Below are 19,313 nucleotides of genomic sequence, written 5' to 3' on the forward strand. Positions count from 1 at the left end.
GTCCCTATGCCTCTAAAGTACAGATTTTCAAATCCTCTTGCAGTTTGTTGTGGTATTTGTTTGCCCATCAGTCACATGATCCAGTCCATAACCTTGCCAGTGCAGAGAAGGAAAAAACAGTCTCCCAAGCATTTAGGTTTCCTCAGACCCAGCTGGGTTTTCAGGTACCTTCAAAGACCAGTCCTTTCACCAAGGCCCCTGGGCCCTGTCCCTACTGCCTGGGGGGTCTGGGAGGACCAGATCCAAGAGCTTTGGCCTCAGGCTGGCTACTTGCCTGCAGAGCTGCAGCACCAGGAGAGGGGCTGGTGCTTACTTTCTTCTCGCGACCTCCAGCAGTTTGGGATTACCCTTTCTGTGTATTAGTGAAGAGAACAGATGGAGCTCATGAAATTTGGGGGGGGGGGGAGGGGAGGGTAAGTTTCAATAAGATACATAATGTCCCCCTTCTGGCCCCTTTGTCTTTTACAGATACTTGCTTCATCCCCTTATTTTTTACTAAGCTTGCAAAGACAGATTACAGAGGTGAAATCCAAAGGTGAATTACACTGCCTCTTAGACTGTTGTTTATACTTTATGGCCTTGCGTCTCCCCTCTTCCCTTTCAGTCATTCATAGGTGTGTTTGTCTTCCTCAGTAAAACACAAGCACGTGTGCTTTTTGGGACCATGCAGGTAGATTGTTGCTTTTGTGTATGTCTTACTAAATCTACGTTATTAAACAATGTAGATTGTTTATGCTTTTGTGGATGAAAAGTGAATATATCCTTTCTGATCTCATTGTTGTCAGACTAAGGAGAAATCTAACTTATTAAACACACATAGGGAATAATTGTCTCAAAAAAAATTCAACAGGTGTTAGACCAAAGAGCCAGACTCTTCTACTTTCTTTGTGGCCACTTTCCAGGATGCTTTTGGGAAAGTTACCTCTCCTCTGTAGCAGGAGCCCAACAACAGGGACCACAGTCTTCTGCCTTGCCAGAGTGTGTTTAGGCTTAAAATACATAAAACCAGTAATATATTCAATACCTCAGTAGTCAGATCAGAACTGAGACTCAAATAGGAAAGAAATACTTTACAAATTTATGTAAAAATGTGCAGGATGCTAACAAGCCATGGTACAACTCACTCACAGTTGTTAAAACTCTGCCAAATCCTGAGGTGATACCTTCATTTCTAAATAAATAAAATTTAGAAGTGTTCTTTCAGGAAAAGGTTTTCCATGCCAGTTTTCAGCTTAAACAAGTTTTTATGATCAGGCAATAAATTTCTAATTGTTTGTAAAGAGATCTTAAAAGAAAAATTAAACAGACCTTTAATTATAACGGCTTTACCAGGCCCCACTGTGCTAGCTGGCTGCTGAAGAGAACAATATTAGTGAAGGTAGATAAAGAATAACAAAAAATAAACTTGAATAACTAAAAGCCTTCAGGCATTTTTACTTTTACCCGATGGTATACTGCAGAGGGAAGGATTTTGGTGAAATTGATTTGTTCTGTCTTTTGTTTATCTGCTTATTGTCAGACTGTATTTGTGGTCAGAATGAAAATTCATGTAATCTGGTTTGCTTAGTAAACATTGTGCATATGCTAATACAGTGATCAAAAAACCTTCAAGCACCATGAACATTTAAAAACTATTGAGCTAATACTGGAAGAATATCATTTACTGAGACATAGCAAAATATGTAGTGTAACAACAGCTTTTCCTACAGGTTTATTAATATAAAGAAAACTTGAAGTATCATTTCTCCAATTACAAAATAGCATGGCTATTCAGTAATCCCATAAAGCTTGTAATCACCCATTACAGGTGATTGGGCTTTATATTTACATTCTCATCACATCATTCTAGTTCCTTGTGCTGAAAGTTTGACAAGGACAGTTCTGGTTTATGGATTGAGGTGGGGGATTCTTTTATGAAATACAATTGGCTTAGAGGTTCTTATCAGCTGTCTTTTCACTCCACCTGTGGGTCAAATATGTTCATGCTAGAAGGGAAATGTGTACGTGAATTAAGGCATAACGCTTAAAGACCAATGCTGAGCTTATCAGGACTATCCCATGAATTTGCATGTAATCTCAGCTCAGATATAGCAGAGACAGTGACAGTACTAATGTCACTCAAACTTGCTTGAGTTGTCAGCAGATTGTTAACCAGCACAACTTTAAGGAGCTACTGGGGTCTGTTCCAAAGCCTGCTGACAGAGCAAACTCACTGGAGAATGGTGTGCTGTTTGGTTTTTTTTTTCTTTTTTTGAAGCCTAAGCTGTCAAACTCCAGCAGTGTCCCACAACTAACTCCCTTCCTCATGAAAAAAGGACTCAAATTGTACATCGGTGTTCCAGCGTCCTACCTGCTGAACCAGACCCCAGAGGGTACCCATGAAAAAATAGTTCTTTCCCCCTTCTAGATGAAGAGCTCTGCTGCAGTCATTCAGAATGCCACAGCTGATTGTGTCTTCCTCAGGCTCCAACACAGCATTCATTCTCAAACTGTGCACAAAGCTGGTTCAGGGGAAAGTGAAGCTCATTAAACACCTCAAGGAGAAAACTGGTATTTTGGGGGGTTTAACGGGGTTTTGAAAGGACTCATTTGAATTACACTCTTAACAGTAACCTCTGCCATGCAGCTGTGGCTTACCTTTGTGAGTTGTGTCAGCATGTTTGCCTCCATGTCAGCTTGGTCTTATTATTTCCCTGTCTCTTCAGGGACAATAGGTTTATCATAATGCCTAGAAGAGGTAGAAGGAAAGAGAAGATTCTGGTCATCTGGAACCCTTCTGTTTCTCATCAGTAAAGCTATAAATCAGCCAGCCTGGCAATCTGAAGCAGCTTTTCTGAAGAGGCACTTATAACTTTAATCATTATAGTGGGATTTTGGGGTATTGCAGCTGACTGAAAATATCTTTTCTTTTTCACTGTGCAAGCACTAAATTTCATGCAGTGAACTGGAGGAAGATTAATTTGTTTCCACTAATGTCAGAACAAATTCAGAATTTGTTCTGAGTATGAAACTGTGAAATTGAGGCAGCTGTCAGCATAACTTACCTCTATCATTGCTGTGCCGGCAACTTATTGCAGCTTGGCATTTGCAGCTCTTTTCCCATTGTATAGTAGTGTAAATTCTGCCAGCCTGCGTAAGTCCAAGGCATGAGTACTGTCCATTTGACCAGGAATAGGAAACTTATGCTCTTGCCTTCAGAATCACTTCAGCAAAATGAATCCTAGAGAGGTGCTGCCTCTCCTGCTGCATCTCGTATCTCTACAGCATGAGCACTGGCTGTATCCTGGCCCTGTTTGCATGTCCTCTATGTTAAGCCTCTGACTTGCTGTGTTCCTTCAGCAAAATTGTCTCCTTCCTGAACCCCACCTCAAAACTTCGTCTGGATATTAAAATCAAACAGTGATGAATCCTGTGCTCCAAACTACAGATATTCACCTGCGGTGAACAATGATACGATGCTGATAGCTAGAGTTTGGTACCCAGGCCCTGATCCTGAAAAAGCGAGGGGTAAGAGAAGAACAGAATCAGACCTTTCAGAAGAGAGATGTTGCAAAGGGAGACAGAAAAGAAAGACGTAGTAGGGTTACTCTGTCTTGGCTCCAGCATCAGTCATGGAGTATAAGACTCACTTGATTCAGATCTGTCCTTGAGCCTGGTGAATGGGAGAAGGGATCTGAGTCCCAGTATTTGCTCCAGTGAGTATTATAAATGTATCATAAAAACCTGAACACTTACAGCAGAACTGGCAAATACTACTACAGCAGGGAATCCTACAGGCTGATGATTAGGGCATGGATTCGGGTACATTCAGAGAGGAAAGTGGTGGTGCTGAGTTGTGTGTTTGTCACAGGAGTCTCAAATGGTATATGGAATATACTCAAGTGCTGATGTTGGAGGGAAGGAGAAGGGATGGCTGAAGCCTGATAGAATGTTAGTGCTGGGAGTAATCAGAAAAAATTGATAAGGGTATGACCTTTCCAGAACCTCAGCTAAAGAAGCATGTTTATGATTTCAACCCTGGTTCCTAGCATCTATAGAAGACCCAAGCATAACTGGAGGGGAAGGAATTAGCAGAACGTTTTCCCTGAGGTGTCTTTAGATCTGAAATGCATTCTGTTCCTTGCTCTGCTACAGCCCAAACCTGGTGATACGTGAGTGTGCAGAAAGTTTCTCTAGCACCCAGTATCCAGTTCTCCACAGCACACCACTGGCTGCAGGCTGTGCACTTGATACCAGCTTGATACAACATTTTGGTATCAAGTGGACACTAAGAAGCATTGAAAGAAAATGCATTCCCGGGAGGCATTGCTGAGCCGAGCTTTGAGCAGTTCTCAATAATGTGGTCTGATCATGATCATCCTGTTGAGCTGAGTAGGGCATTATTCCAGAAAATACATTAAAACCAGTTAAACTTCTCATGAGTTAAGAAGCTGTTCATCTTGAGTGGCTCTCTAAGCTTCATGTGAAAACAGTGGGATCTTAGCAGGAAAAAGAGACAAAATTTGATCCATTGATTTTTCCATGGTGTTCTTGTCCTTTCTCCTTCTATATCTGTTAGCATTTAGTTTTCTTTTTGTGTTTGTTTTGGGTTTTTGTCTTTTTTTTTTTTCCAATCCAGATTTCCAGCTTTCTCTGTCATTTTTGTTTGTTTATAGCTTTGCCAAGTTCTTGATGGAGGAGGAGTTCGTCAGTTTTGCACTGAAGTGTTCTATGTGACTAGAAAGGAATCAAATTGATTCCTATTCTGTTTCCTTAATCATTGACCCTTATGTGAACTAAGAAGAGACGTAGCATTTCCTAGCGCTTGTTGACCTATGATATTCCTAAAGAAACATTAACTTCACCCATTATTCCATGACATGTGGTAGTTCATGATTTCCAAGCTGAGAAATGTGGCTGTACACTTCCAGATGAGAATTAGTACGTTCCTTTCCATTTGTCAAGAGAGAGAGAGAATCCATGTCCTCAGCTGGACATTAGTTAGTACAGCTGCATTGTCTTCAGGGAAGGGCAACCCCATGAAGATCTGTCCATTAAAGAAACTTAGTTTATCCCATTAACTAGTCTCATACTGACAAAGGCACCAAACACATTTTCTCTTGTTTTATTCTGTAGTTTTCCCAATGTTAGTTTGTAGCTACAAGAGAAGTACTCAGGTGGTGGTTCTCCATCAAATTCATCAGAGTCCTGGCCTCTGCTACTACAACATCCAAATGCTTTCCTGAAATGTTCATCAGAGACCACTAAAACATTAGGAAAACTGTCTAGTAAACAGATGAGATCTGACTACAAAATATGATAGATATAGGACTGCTATGGCCTTGTTCTCATTCTGGTATTAAAAGTGTTTTTATTTGGCATCAAAATAAAATGTATGGGGCCAAGCGGTTTAGCAAGGATCTGTTGTTGGAGTGAGAAGAGGACAGTCATAGAATGAACTGGGTCAAAACATAGATCTGATGAGCTCTGCTGTTGTGAGCTTGTTGCTTGAATATTTTTTCCAGCCAAAAGTTTATGTTTATATAATCTATGTAGTACGCTAGGGAGGCACTTTTATAACAGAGACAGCAAAAAGCAAAAACGTGCAGACTTTTTAAATTTAGGGGAAAATACTCAAGACCATTAAAATCTCTTTTTTTGTGGAGGGTAGAAACAGGTGAGAACTTACAAGACTCATTTCAGCCACCTGCTGTGAAAGCCAAGGAAGTTTATTATACCGTGTAGTTACAAAAGCTAATTGAAAATAGATTAATTCTGAAAAGCTATCACTATTTAGATTAGCAAGCTGGAATCATCACCTGCCTATTTGGAGTCCAAGCTTAATGCTTATGCCTGGAGAATATTGAGGGCCAACTGGAACAAGTGTGTCCTTTCATTGCAAGAGTATGCCTCTTAACTGATTTGCTCTACTGTAAAAAACCTTTCTGTTTTATTTCCTCTGGTGTGTAGGTGACACTAAATTGATCTGGCAGGCCAAGACAATATTTTTAGTCTTGTTTATATGTATGAAACAGAAAAATGTGTTACGCTGCAATTTTATTGTCTTGCTGCATCCTTTGCCATCAGCCAACCTGTCTCTATCCCTCTTGTTGGCTATTGGGAGGCAGCGTGAAGGTAGTAGCCTCTCCTCCTCTAAAGGTGGCATGGTTGATTGGTAAAACCTGAGGGTAGGACTCTGCAGAACTTCTGTTGGAAACCTCCTGTATGAGCTCGGTTAATTTATGGGAAGATTTCAAGGAAAGCTGCATGGCACTTGAACGTGTTCTAGCTGGTAAATTTCTGGTTGAGTCAGCTGTATATCTGCCATGTGTTCCCTATGCTGCCCACTTCCTAATCTTTCTGTTTTAGTTAATAACCCATCAGCCCTTCTCTTTGTAAGTCTTCTGCCTTTGATTGCTGCCCACTGAACTCCGTAGGATCTTTCCTTTCTTGCTAAGGGCATTCTAGACAAATGTTTTGCTCCTGAGTTTTCTATAATGTCTTCCTTCTGATGGAAGCTAGTTCGCATATACCTCAGTGTCTTCACTGGGTACAAAAGCTTAGGTTTAAGGATGATTTTACGGAAAGGGTTGAGAACTCCACTCTTCCCTTGAGTGTGTGCCTGGATTTACTCCTGGTGTTTGACCTACTTTTTGTGATTTCTCCCCAGCTGCTTGGGTTTACTCACTTATGCAAACATAAACATTAACGTTGGTGGTGTTTATTAAACGTGAACATGACTAAGAACAATCTAGTGAGGGGAAAATGGAGTGGCACACCAGAGCACTATCCACTAGAGAGCATTCTGCAGTGCTGTTATTTCACTGAACGATGTCACTGGGTTGATGATGTGAACAATTTACCAGACCCACTGTCTCTCAGTAGACCCACCTGATCAGTTTATATTTTGACTGCTTAAAAGCACTGTCAGGGATTGCACACCAGAGATTTGTGAAAGAAGAGGCACACGAGACTTTTAGGAAGGCCAGGTAAAAGTGGAACCACACCTTCCTTGGTCCTGGAGAGAATGGGGGGCAAGGAAGGTGACCTCTGTTATGGAGATACGTTAATGCTTATTTACATCACAAACCATTTTCTTGTTTACCCTGACACATTTTGCAAGGATATCTCTATTTAAGGAAGAGAAGTACCTCTTTCCAAATGGCTTTAATTCTGTTTTATTCTTAATATTGCACTGAGAGCTAAGCTGTATTAACCTGGGTAGCAGCAATGGTATATCTTGCTTAAGTAGGAAAGAGACTGTTTAGTCATTTGAGGACTGCTGTGCCCAGGCAGTGCTGAAGAGGTAAATCAGAGTGACTTCCACATCTGTGCAGACACATGGACAGGCCAGGAGATGTTTGTGTAAATCAGCATACACTGATTATCACTAAGTTTTTGTAGTCAGTTTGCCTAGCTGTTTCTTCAGCTTCCATTTTTTTAAGCCTTATTAATTTCAAAACTGCTAATAACTAAGGTCTGATGTCTTTGTGTAATTATAGCTTTTGATTTTGATAGAGTTCTAGCATGGATTAAATTCTGGTTTTTTTCTTTCTTTTTTCCTTTTTTAGCATCGTAGACAAAGAAGTGTCATTAATGGCAGAAATTGATAAAGTTAAAGAAGAAGCCAGTAAGTAAAAAAATACGCAGGGTACTTTTGGAATAGTCATGAAACACTTGTTTTGTTTGGCAGAAAATTACACAGTACATAAATTTGGTTGGCAACATTCCAGCATCTTTCATTGTATACAATCAAATAAGTCTTTGATGTTCCAGGATAGTTTCTGTATAGTTTCTATCTATAAGGATTGTGCGTCAAAGTTTCAATATTATGAAATTAAGGTAAACCAAAAGTTCATATGAAGTTAAATTTAAATGATTTATTTCTTTTGCTTATTTATCGGAGCACTTTGACCACTTTTTTTTTTCTCTTATTTCTATGGTTTGTCGATTACTTCATTTCCATTTCTTAATCACTGTTTGCTTGCTTATATTATATATATATATATATATGAGTTAGAATACTGGAAATTGATAGGGGAATAGGTTATTGCATAGCTTTAAGGGATAGTGATCAAGCTTATGAATTAGAAGAATAAAAAAATCAAAAACCAGCAGTTTACTGGAATCTGTTTTCTTAATAATCTGTGGGAGTTGATCTGATTCCAGGTTTTCATGTCATCTCTGTTTTTTGCATAGGTAAGGTGTATATATATTCTGGTGGGGGAAAAAAAAGCAAGATGAGCCATGTGTTAGGATACCACAATATCTGTCTTATACCCCATTTGAGATACGGTATTCATGGCCCAGTGATCAAGGGGATGTGTTTCAATGGAGAGCGCTAAGCAAGAAACTAAAGAATAACCGAAGTATTGTTAGAATGATACTTGCCTGGCAGATGAAAATGTCACTGCTATGTATGCATACAATCCTTTTATTGATTTGTGAATTTAAGGTCCTTCCAAGGAGGGTCACAAATATATGTAACGTCCTTGAACGCTTCATTTGCATGTAGAACTCCCACTTAGTTCACAAATGTATACTAGTTAAATTTTTATTAAAAGAAAAATCTAAATCCTCCGTTGCTAGCTAAGTCTCTTGCAGTTGTATATGTTTGAAAACTAAAAGGTATAAGTTGCTACAGCAAAGATCGGCATTAGTTTGTGTTTGGAATTTTGTATGCTAACTTTTCTAGTACTAACATGAAATAGATGTGGATTTGGAGTTCTGTGTTATTCTGGGGAGGAGTTGTGGATGGAAACACATCAGCAGCTTTTTGGTTACCTGCAGAGACCAGGTAGCCATAATCAGCTACAGGGCATGCACTCACTCTCAGAAAAACAAATGGTAAAATTCCCATTGATATCAGCAGACATGGATCTAAGCCCTAACTGCATAAACAAAAACACATTTTGAAAATCCACCATCCAGGGCTGATGGTATCATAGGGCCCCTTCATTAATCTTGGCCAGGTATAGTAGTAATTTTTGTGGAAAGTAAACCTAATTCTTATCTACGGGTATGCGAAGTGCTGCATTTGCACGAGAGGTTCTATTTCCCTGCTTTCATGCCGACTCCACATGTGACACTGGATGGTCCCTGTACCTGTCTTTAACAGTGTAGTTTCTGCTGTCTCTCAAGGCTGTTGTAGGCTTGTAAAGTGCCTTCAGAACTTTAGACAGAAAGTTGTTATAGGACTGTAACGTGCTAACCAAGATTTACATTATTATTTATTTTCACATCTCTTTGCTGCACTGGAGGACTATTTTACAGTGGGTAACCTTACTCTTACTGTCAATACTGGGAAAATTTCCAAATATGATAATTTCAGGTTTTTTTAAAAAATGGGTATTTGGCTGGCATCTCATGCGGAGATGAGTGCCAGTATGAGATGAGATCATATGGTTTGGGCAGTCACTTCAGCAAAGGGAATGCTGACCTTGGAGAGAAACAATATTAGCATTACCTAGAAGAAGCAATAAAGCAGAACTATTGGACAAGGAAAACCAGCTAGTAAGCTGTTCATTTAACCTGATAAAAGTTTCTCAGACTTGTAGACTGTATTCCACAGAAATGAAATTAAAAGATCAGCTAGAGAGATAGATACACACTTGTTCTTAGCATAAGTAACAATGTAGGCACAGATTTACCAACAGGGCTAAAGGAACTGTAGCCACCCACTGCCTTACCTGCCCTGTATGATACACGTTCCTCTATTGTATGGTTTGGTTGCTCCCACACAGCTGTACAGCCTCAGCTCTGTCTCCCTGTGCCTGCTGGACTGTGCTGTACCTGGTGAAACACTGGCACAGGTTGCCCAGAGAGGTGGTGGATGCCCCATCCCTGGAAATATTCAAGGTCAGGTTGGACGGGGCTCTGAGCAACCTGATCTAGCTGAAGATGTCCCTGCTCACGGCAGGGGGGTTGGACTAGATGGCCTTTAGAGGTCCCTTCCAACCCAAACTATTCCATGATTCTATAATACTTTCAAAAGAAGGTGCCATCTGATTAAATAAATGACAGCGGGTTGAGAAACAAACTCTCTGTGAAATATCATCAATTCTCACCTAAAAAATGGCATTATAAAGTACGAGCTGGTTAGGTGACTTGCCAAGTCTGCTCTGGCAATTTGTGGCAAAAGAAGGCAAAGAAGCCAAAGTCTCCACAGCTGTAATGGAGTCTTAGTGGCCTTAGGATGGTTTACAACTACCACTCACCCTGCCTGTAGGCACAAGCTCTAGACAAAAGACTATGATTGTTACTTTTACATTTAGATACTATCTTTCCTCTCTGCCATAAGTGCTGATCCCACCAGCCAATTAATCGGTTGTTGCTTTTACATTGAGTCACCACGTAGGTGATAAAGTTTGCATATGTTTAATTTTCCACCAAAATTGTAATGTCATATTATTCTGCATGTAAGTGGACCATTGCTTTGTGGTTCATCTTTTCCTATAAGAACGTAACTATTCACCTCTTCCTTTTATAAAATATACAAGACGGGCAGTAGTGAATATTTAGTATTTTTTCAAAAAGACTCTTGGCCTTTGTAAAATTGCTTTGCTGTAGAAATGGCAACTGTGTATATTCTGGACTTGAAAGCAAAATTGCAATGCCGGTGATTTTAATGTAAATGATATATGAACAGATTTTTTTCAGAGGAACTGAAATAGCCCTCTATAAATAAAATATAGCATGTCTTCAGAAACAGGCTGTTGACTCAATGTAATGCTTCTTTCCATGTCTCCATGGAAGGCTCCCTGATTTTGTGCTTAAAAATAAAGCACTGGAAAACTCAAAAAAACATGTCTCTGCCCCTGTTTGTCTAAATGTTGAAGGATTGGTTTAACTTTGATTTTCTGACAGCTATCCCATTTCCAGATCTTTTTCAACATCAGGCAGTTCAGTTAAATACGCTGACTGACTTAATCTGTGCAAGCAGCATACTGGAAGTCCAGCTGAAGTTGGGGGTCTGAGATGTGTATGTTTGTCTCACATGTGATGTGTTAATGCCCAAAGAGTAATGAATTACAGAGCAGTTTACCTTCCTAGCATTAATTATTGACTATTGGTATTTGGCAGTGGAAATCCTGACTGCTCGGCAGAAGAAAGCTGAGGAGCTGAAGAGACTGACGGACCTAGCCAGTCAGATGGCTGAAGCACAACTGTCTGAACTCAGGGCTGAAATTAAGGTCAGGCATTCACTTCTGCTTGGGTATTTTAGCTGTTTGCATAAATGCCAAGAAAGAGCTGTCATGTTAACGTGCCCAGGCTGTTCATTCCTGCTATGGGCCAAAGGGTAACTAGCTTTCCATGGAGAAAGCATATCTTCTTAAAGGATTATAGCACCTCTGAGCAGTGTACAGACGCTATCAGAGAAATGTAAGCTACCCCTCGTAAGTGGAGCAGTGGGGAGTTTTGCTGTTTGTGTATCGTTTATCAGACCCAGTTAACAAGTAAACCTGATAGCTTCAGGTTCGGTGATCAAACGCATATACTCCGATGAATTGACCCACTTCCCAAGTGCAGGAGCGATCCACCATCATTGAGCTGTGAGACATGTAATTTGGTAAGGATGGGAAAATACTTCGTTCTGCATAGAGATCCTGCGTACAGGGCAGGGTCAAGAGTTTGCTGAGCTTTAAACCTTGATATCCAAGCCAAAACCTTGATTGGTTTCTGTACCATCCATATAGTCTTTTGCTCAGAATGCAAATCACTGTTAACTTGTCTGTATTTTTGCAGCACTTTGTGAGTGAACGGAAATATGATGAAGAGCTGGGCAGGTCTGCCCGATTTTCCTGTGATACAGAACAGCTGAAGACCCAAATTCAGCTCTGTGGAGAAAGTAAGTGCTGGTGCTTTCTCACACCGAAGTTCTCTGAATATAGTGTTCCACATACCTGTTCAGGAAATGCCAGCAGAAATAATGGCATGTGTACTGCCAGTGTGTGGGTGCAGCAAGCCTCACATGAATGGTATATCTGGATGCAGCAGGCTTGCTGAACACGCACAAGTCAACTTTACAGTATGCAACACATTAAACTCACTGTACGTGTGCTGCACAGTCCATCTGCATGTGCACAGTGCCCTCTTTGTCAGAGATTTCTAGGTATTACTCAGATCAGTTGGTTTTCCATCTAAACAGGATTTCCAAGTGGAAATAAAAGTCAGCTCTGGGGAACACTCAAATTCAGTAATTTATGAATAGCTAATAAATTGGAAGCTTCTCTGTGTGAGCATAATGTTATGAGACCAATGCAGATCTCTCCTGCTAGGAAGTGACTCCCTGGCTTTGTAACAGTATTCACTGGGTTTTTCAGGAGCTAAAAGTAGTCCCAGATGTTCCTGTTTCCAAATCATCTGCTCTTCTGCTTGGAAATTCAGGTCCATTTTCTGCTCCAAGTATCATGTCCCTGTGGCAAAATACGAGATAGTCTATTTCTCATCTTTGTCATGCTTTTTTTCCCTCCCAAAAAAGTAAATGCTATAATGCTTTGCCCCAAATGTTACCCTGTCCTATGGTATCCCATCAGTACCATCGCTCAGGAGAAAAACTGTTAACACAATACTGAACTAGTGCATCTTGGCAGAAGGAAAACAATTTCGGGAAGAAAGATAATTGATGTTTTTCAAGGAGTTACTAGAAAAAGAAAAAAGAAAAAAAAAAATCACAGTCTGCCAATACGATCTTCTGACCGCACAGCTAAAGAACTGACTCCTTTGAGGCATAACCGGTTTAATTCATTAGACCATAAGAATTGCTTTTGCGGAACACTTTGAAGATCCATCTAACCCCGTATCCTGTCTCTCATTGAAGCCAACCCAGGATGTTTCAAAGGAAGGCATAAGCTTCCCAGTAATGCATCTAATTGTTCACAGTCACCTCATAGACTCTAGCTCATACCCTGAAGCTTAAGAGACTGAAAATTCTGTAAGGATTATCCTAACTAGTATAATCACAGCTGCTATTAATACAACCAGAGACTATTTTTTTTAAACTCATCGAACTACTTCCTAAATAACTTCCAGCTGCAGTTAATTCTGCCAGTTAATTATTTATACCTCATTTCAGCAAAGCATTACTTAAGCATAGTTTGATGCAGACCTGTTGAAATCAGGTCAGTGAAGTCAAAAGAACAGCTATTAGCGGGGAAGCAGTGCCATCTTACAAATGACTGATAGTGCACTGGCTGTCTGAAGAACTTAGCTCTGACCTGCCCTCAGTGACCTTACATGAGCAGCTCATGCTGTTGGCATGTCTTTGATAAGAACTCTTTGGTGCAAAAGATGTTTCTGTTTGGAGCATCTCACAATGAGGCCCATACACTGCTAGGAGCTGCAAATACCCCTCAAACAGAGATTATACCAGGCCTATAGCTAAGAACAGCCACTGTTGAGGGCTTTAACAAAAGCAATAACCAAAACCACAGAGCTTGTGCAAAGGAAGGCATGTTCTAGCATGAGAAGAGGGTAGGTAGCATACACTCACAATGAAGGACAGGAAGAAATAAAAATAATTGGACTGGCTTATATCCAGAATGGCCGATGGTGGGTTGTACCCCTTCCTTGTATGTCTTTTTTTTTAAAAATACATTTTTATGACAAGCACCTGGATTTTTATAGGGGCTTCCATGTGCAGCAGTCTATTTTAGACAAAAGAGAGCAGTAGAATTCAGTGACAGCCAGTCTCACTGAACTTAGGACAGAAAATTCAGTTCATTATACAGATCATTGCATTGTTTTTCTGAAGAGGACACCTAGTGGGAGAAATAGCTGATGTTGGCATAAGTGAATAAGAGCCTCAAAAAACCTAACAGATGATGCTCAGTTGCTAAAATTATTCCGTATCTTCTTTCTCTGTACTAGAAGTGGAAAAATAGAAGTACCTCTTAGATAAAACAACAGGTGTCTCACTGAAGTGAGCCTCTGGTTTGTCATCTGTACCAGAAGGAAAACAGGAAAATTCCATAATCGGAAAAATCAGAACAGCAAATTAAGATCAAGAACTTTACTTCAATAGCCTCAGAGTTTTCTTAGAGACTGCTGAGGGGCCATTGCACAGAAGCAGGCAGCTTGAAGAGCTTGTGGAAATGCAGAGAGGTGGGAATCAAGGATTTGTTTGGTGCACTTCACATCTAGACATGGAAGTGGTTAAGAAATCAGGCAGTCTCAAAATACTAAGAAGTAGGGAGCAGGAGTGTACTGAGATGAGCAATAGTGGTTCCTGATGATGCTGACTGTCATGATCTACATGAAGGGGATTAGTGCATTGCATTCAGTTCCAGTTTTTATAGATATCCATGGTACAGAAGAACCTTTGTTAACCATCTCCTGAGAGAGGAATGAGCAACAGGCACTAGATGTTCTTTTTTTCTTCTTAAAAAATATTTAGACATACTAAGGAAGCTTTCATAGCTGTTACGTGTGTTGTAACTAGTACATATATAGACAGCAAACGTCAGCCTCTTCAGCCTTCCATGGTCAAAGAATAATTTGGAATCGAATTAGTCTGTGGTGTCTGCAGGCACAATTTCCTTTGCCCTCAAGCAGTTGAGAGAGTTACTGGCATACTGGCACACTCACTTCCTTCCCCTGTTTCTTCCTTTGTTGCCTGAAGACTCCCATTAGGAGCATTATTGGTAGGACAGCAGTGCATGGGGCAGTCCTCACAGCACATGCGTTCAGCTCAACTGGTTAAAAGTTCACAAGCAAACCAATAGGTACCACGAATTTCGAAAAGTTTTCTGGGATGACCAAAGCCTAGCTTTCTGCCAGGCTCCTTCCAGTTTTAGCGCAGTTCCACCACGTTGGCTCTTTTGTCTCCAGAAGTGCTTCACAATGAGGCAGTTTCACAGAAGTAAAATGCTATGGCCTAATTCCGACCCTAGTTACGTAGCTTACTTCATTATTTAAAGTAAGGCTGGAACAATACTACCAAAATTAACTGTAAGCAGTGTAAGAATACAGCCTTATGTTTAGATGTTGATCATTTAACTGATAACACAGAATTTTTTTTTAATAGTTTCTCACCCAAAGAACAACTATTCCTCAAGAACACCGTGTAGTTCAGTGCTGTCTTCAATGACCTCGCATGCAACAATTGGCAAGCAAAATATGCACACCCGAAAGTCCTCCAGTAATGCCAAGAACTCTGATAATAAAACAGCTAGCACTAAAGTACAAAGTCATCTTTCTTCCAATCCTACAGAATCTTCTTCCCAAGGAATCCCGACAAATAAGCAGGTAAGAAACCAGTTATGAACTAAACTAAATTATTTCAAAAATTTCAGAACAATATGCAGCATTGAAAGTTGTTAATACAAAATCAAATACTCGTTTGCAGTCTGTATATTTAATTAATAACTTTTGAAAATATGCAAGTATATATTTTCCAGCTTCATTTTCAAGGCAGTGTGAACTTACAAGGTGGAAATACCAGAAATGCCATACCAGCAAAGACCGCTGTCTGGTGTTCAGAAGTGACTAGTGGCAGTTAATAGACTGAAAAAGAAAAACCCTCCATAATAGCTAATTGCCCTACATGCTACGATGGAGAAACATTTATTCCTGATCCTTGACGAATGATCAGTTGATGTGCTGTTGAAGCATGATTATTAGATAGACTTTGAAAGTGGAATCCTGCCAGGTTTAAAAGCATATTATTTCAGAAGCTGTATAATATAGCTTATAGTATTGTGCTATATTGGTAGCTATTTCATTATAAGAGCACCTTAGAATGTCCTTGTACTGCTGTGCTTAGGTAAAGCTGCCACTCAAGTTGGTCTGAATTTTGTCCCAGTAGGAATTTTAGGCTCGAGTAGGTGCCTGAAGGGAAACATAAAAGCATTACCTAATGTCAGTGCATGTATGGAATCAGCTGCCCTGGCAGTCATGCAAATAAAGCAATTCAGCCACTTCCCACTAAGGATCAAAGCTTCCTCTGAGCAAGATACCACAATGGACATCTCTCCCACCATGTGGATTCTTAACTTGACTTTAATTTACATGTGAATTTCTGTTCTTCCTGCAGTCTTACTGTAGTATTTACACAATGCTTTACTAGGAAAGGTATTTTCATGATTTTGGAAAAAATCAGTCAATATCAAGTTCTTCAGTGCTTCTTAACTGCTGCTGTTGAGACATGTAGTATTTCATCCCCTTTTCTGTATTCTCTTGAATCATGGCAGATTTTAATTTGGCATCAGTGGTGAACCCGCCATCTATATTTCCAGGCTACTCAGATGTAGCATGTTACTCATAGTTCAGTTTTTAAGTGTTATAAATAGAAAGCTCTGGCAACAATCAAAACTGTGTAGTGCTTTCCCACTCCTAGTTACACTGGAAGTTTTATTCTGCAATTTTTGTTAATTCTAATTGCTGTATTTCTTGTCCTGTTGGAAGGATTCAGATAACCTAACACTTACCCAATTTCTTTCTGGGTAGAATGGGCCTTCTAGCCAGAGACGAAGATTCAACCCACAGCACCAAAACATCCGGCTCAATGGATCTCTTAAGTCACAAGGTGCCAGTAATGAGGCAGATCAAAACAACGTCAAGAGCGGTTCCAGGTCTGAACACAGAAGACAGCATAACAGCTTCAGATCTAAAAATAAAGGAGCTATGAAAAATCAAGAGCAGTCCACAACTGCAAGGACCACAGAGAATCCGACACATTCAGAAAAGACCCGACGAAAGCATCATACACCAGACACTGTAGATCACAGGCCTTTCCAAGGCAGTGTTGGCAGGGTGTCGCAATGCAATTTATGTCCTGCAAGGATGGAGGTCTCTGCTGATGCCACTGTTCTTTCAGTGCCAGCTGTGACTTTGGTGGCTTAAAATGTCACGGTGACGGCAGGCAGAGAAATTTAATCTCTTCATTTTAGTTTCTTGCTCGAGATGCTTGTTGGTGAAGAAAGTGTCAGAACATAGTCATTTTAAATCTGTTGCTGCTTAAAACTTATTGGTCTCTTTATTACTTACCTAATTATCAAAATTAATTCATACTTTTGAGGCTTTGCCCAATACGTTCACAGTTATTTTGTCATGACAGTACAGAATCTTACCAAAGCAGCATTAACTACTTAGAAAAATGAGATCTAGATTGGAAAAATGAATTGATAATCAAATTCATAATAGCAAAAACCTGTTGTAGATCTGTGGTTATACCAGTCAACTTTATTGTTTTTTAGAGCAGCCTGTGTTAGAAGGATCCCAGGAAGTCTGTATTATGCTGTGGTCTGCAATGAAATCAGATAATCTTGTAGAATTTTTCAGCGAATCTCTATACACCTCTTTCTTTCTGTGCGTGTATACACGTACATGCATGCACACTGTATACACAGAGAGTATTGTTATATACAAGAACATTTGAAAAAGCAGTACATTTGATTTTAGCTTATTATTCCATAGTCTGAGATCTTTAAATTCAAGTATAAATTGTATTAAATGTATTACATATTGGTATTTTTCAGTGACAAACTATTTTTATGAGGCTGAGGAAGAATGCTCATTTCTTAAGTTTGGAATGTATATAGTCATGGCTATTCAGATGCACAGCCCTATTCTCCATCCTTATCAGCCACTTTTCTATGACTAGTTGGATTTATTTTTTTGCATATGAAAAGTTGCAGGTGTTCTAGACTTGAATCCAAATTATTTTTCTATATTTTTGCTGTAGGAACCATCTGTCCATAACGAGAGCTATGACTAATAAATTTGTTACAGCAACACGCAGCAGAATGTGGAGGTACATATTTGAGCAGATACTACATCCTTCCGAGTTTTCTATTAAAATAAAAATCTTACTTAGTCTTAATGTTCTGATTCTGTATTTCAGAAAACCTGTTTCTTCCAAAAAATTAAAATCTTCTTTCTAAAATATTCTGGTGTTTGCTGCTTTGCAGTGCCTAACCTTTGTGATCTTATTCAAATTGTATTTGCTTAATTCAACTGGTATCAGTAGGAGGCTTTCAGCTGAGTTTGGACTGGACTAGGCTTTTGCTTTTAGCTAGATTCTAATGCCAGAAGTGCACGGAACAGAACCTTCCCATGAGAGCCGCTTCCATCCTGGACATGCTTTTAATGTAAGTTATTATTTAACATAGTAAGGTGTCAGAATCCAGGCCTGGCATCAAGTGAACTAGTGGCCTAAGTGTCCGAATCAGAAAGGTGTAAAAAGTCAGTAAGAGCAGGGCACTTGAGTATCTTTAAAAGTGTATTCCTAGGTTATTGTTTGCTATTGCTTTTTACCAATTTCCTCTGCCTAATTTCTGTTAGCTGACTGCACGCTTCCTTAGTACTGACTGGTTTACTTTTCCTCTGTGGCCCTTGAAAAATAATCTCAAAGTGTAGAGTGAGGTGCATTCCTTATGGGTGATTTTGATTATTTTTATTTCTCTTGATATCTGTGTACAGTTTTCCACATGTGAATACTGGTAAAACCTGATTCTAAAAGGCAAATAACTCATCTTCATCTGGAAGAGTGGTGAAAGAAAAATAAACATGCATAGGTAACGCTGGCTTTCTTAGCATTGCAAGCACTGCTTCTATCCTAGTTAATTACCTATCACGCTTTTAAGCTGAATGTTTTGAGTAAATGGAACTGAAATTCCAGAATCTGTGTTGTGCACACCCATTAGGCAAGTAGCTTTTCAAAATTTATCTGCTGCCTTACAGTTTGACCTGTAACCTCACTGTAAGAGATGTAATTATAATTTCCATGCAGATATTACACAGAAATCTTATTATAATGTCCTTACATAATTTGTGAAATTTATTTATGTCTTCTTGTAACCCCTCCTAAAAAAAAAAAGAAAAATCTAACTTATCTATAATGAATTGTATTCCTTCCTTATAGCTTCTCTACTTGACAGGATTATTGAAAGTTATTTTATTCCGTAAGTCAGCTTCTCACAAACAGGCTTCTGCAAATAAATACAATCTGTAACATAAGTCATAACTCGGCACAACAGGACCACCTTGCGCTCTTCAGTACCAGCTAACCTTTAATGTATCTGTGTGACAGTATGTGACAGGCCCAGGACTAACAGGTGAGAGACGGCATTTGTCTTCAGACTGTGATGCAAACACATTTTCTTTGATGAGAGATGCAAGCATGGATTTGGTTGGGCTGGGGAGTGGGGTGGTTCTGGGAACGCTGCAGTCTTAGCACACCAAGTGTGGTTTAGTATTGCAATACACGTTTTAACTACATTACGTGGCTGTGCTCTGAAGTGTGGCTGTGTCAGAACGGTATCTCTTCATCCTTCATTTCTTGTGTCTCTGTATGCTTGGACTTAGATCTGCCAATTTCTAGGAGTGTTTTACTG

At 39.7% G+C, this 19,313-nt stretch overlaps 1 protein-coding gene across 9 annotated transcripts in view; it reads left to right on the forward strand.

Moving 5' to 3' along the window:
* The window catches only part of SPATS2L (spermatogenesis associated serine rich 2 like), a 152,036-nt gene extending 133,538 nt beyond the window's left edge, over positions 1-18,498 (forward strand). For 8 of the 9 annotated variants that reach the window (XM_076342320.1, XM_076342321.1, XM_076342319.1 and 5 more), the window contains 5 exons: positions 7,551-7,609; positions 11,062-11,171; positions 11,725-11,827; positions 15,005-15,225; positions 16,426-18,498. In XM_076342320.1, the coding sequence (XP_076198435.1) occupies positions 7,551-7,609; positions 11,062-11,171; positions 11,725-11,827; positions 15,005-15,225; positions 16,426-16,821 (889 nt within the window). In that variant the 3' untranslated portion in view covers positions 16,822-18,498. The remainder of the gene's footprint in view (positions 1-7,550; positions 7,610-11,061; positions 11,172-11,724; positions 11,828-15,004; positions 15,226-16,425) is intronic. The other variant, XM_076342328.1, reaches the window with a different exon arrangement.
* The last annotated feature ends 815 nt before the right edge of the window (positions 18,499-19,313 follow it).

This window comes from Aptenodytes patagonicus, chromosome 6 (genome assembly GCF_965638725.1).
Source record: "Aptenodytes patagonicus chromosome 6, bAptPat1.pri.cur, whole genome shotgun sequence".
Taxonomy (NCBI): Eukaryota; Metazoa; Chordata; class Aves; order Sphenisciformes; family Spheniscidae; genus Aptenodytes; species Aptenodytes patagonicus.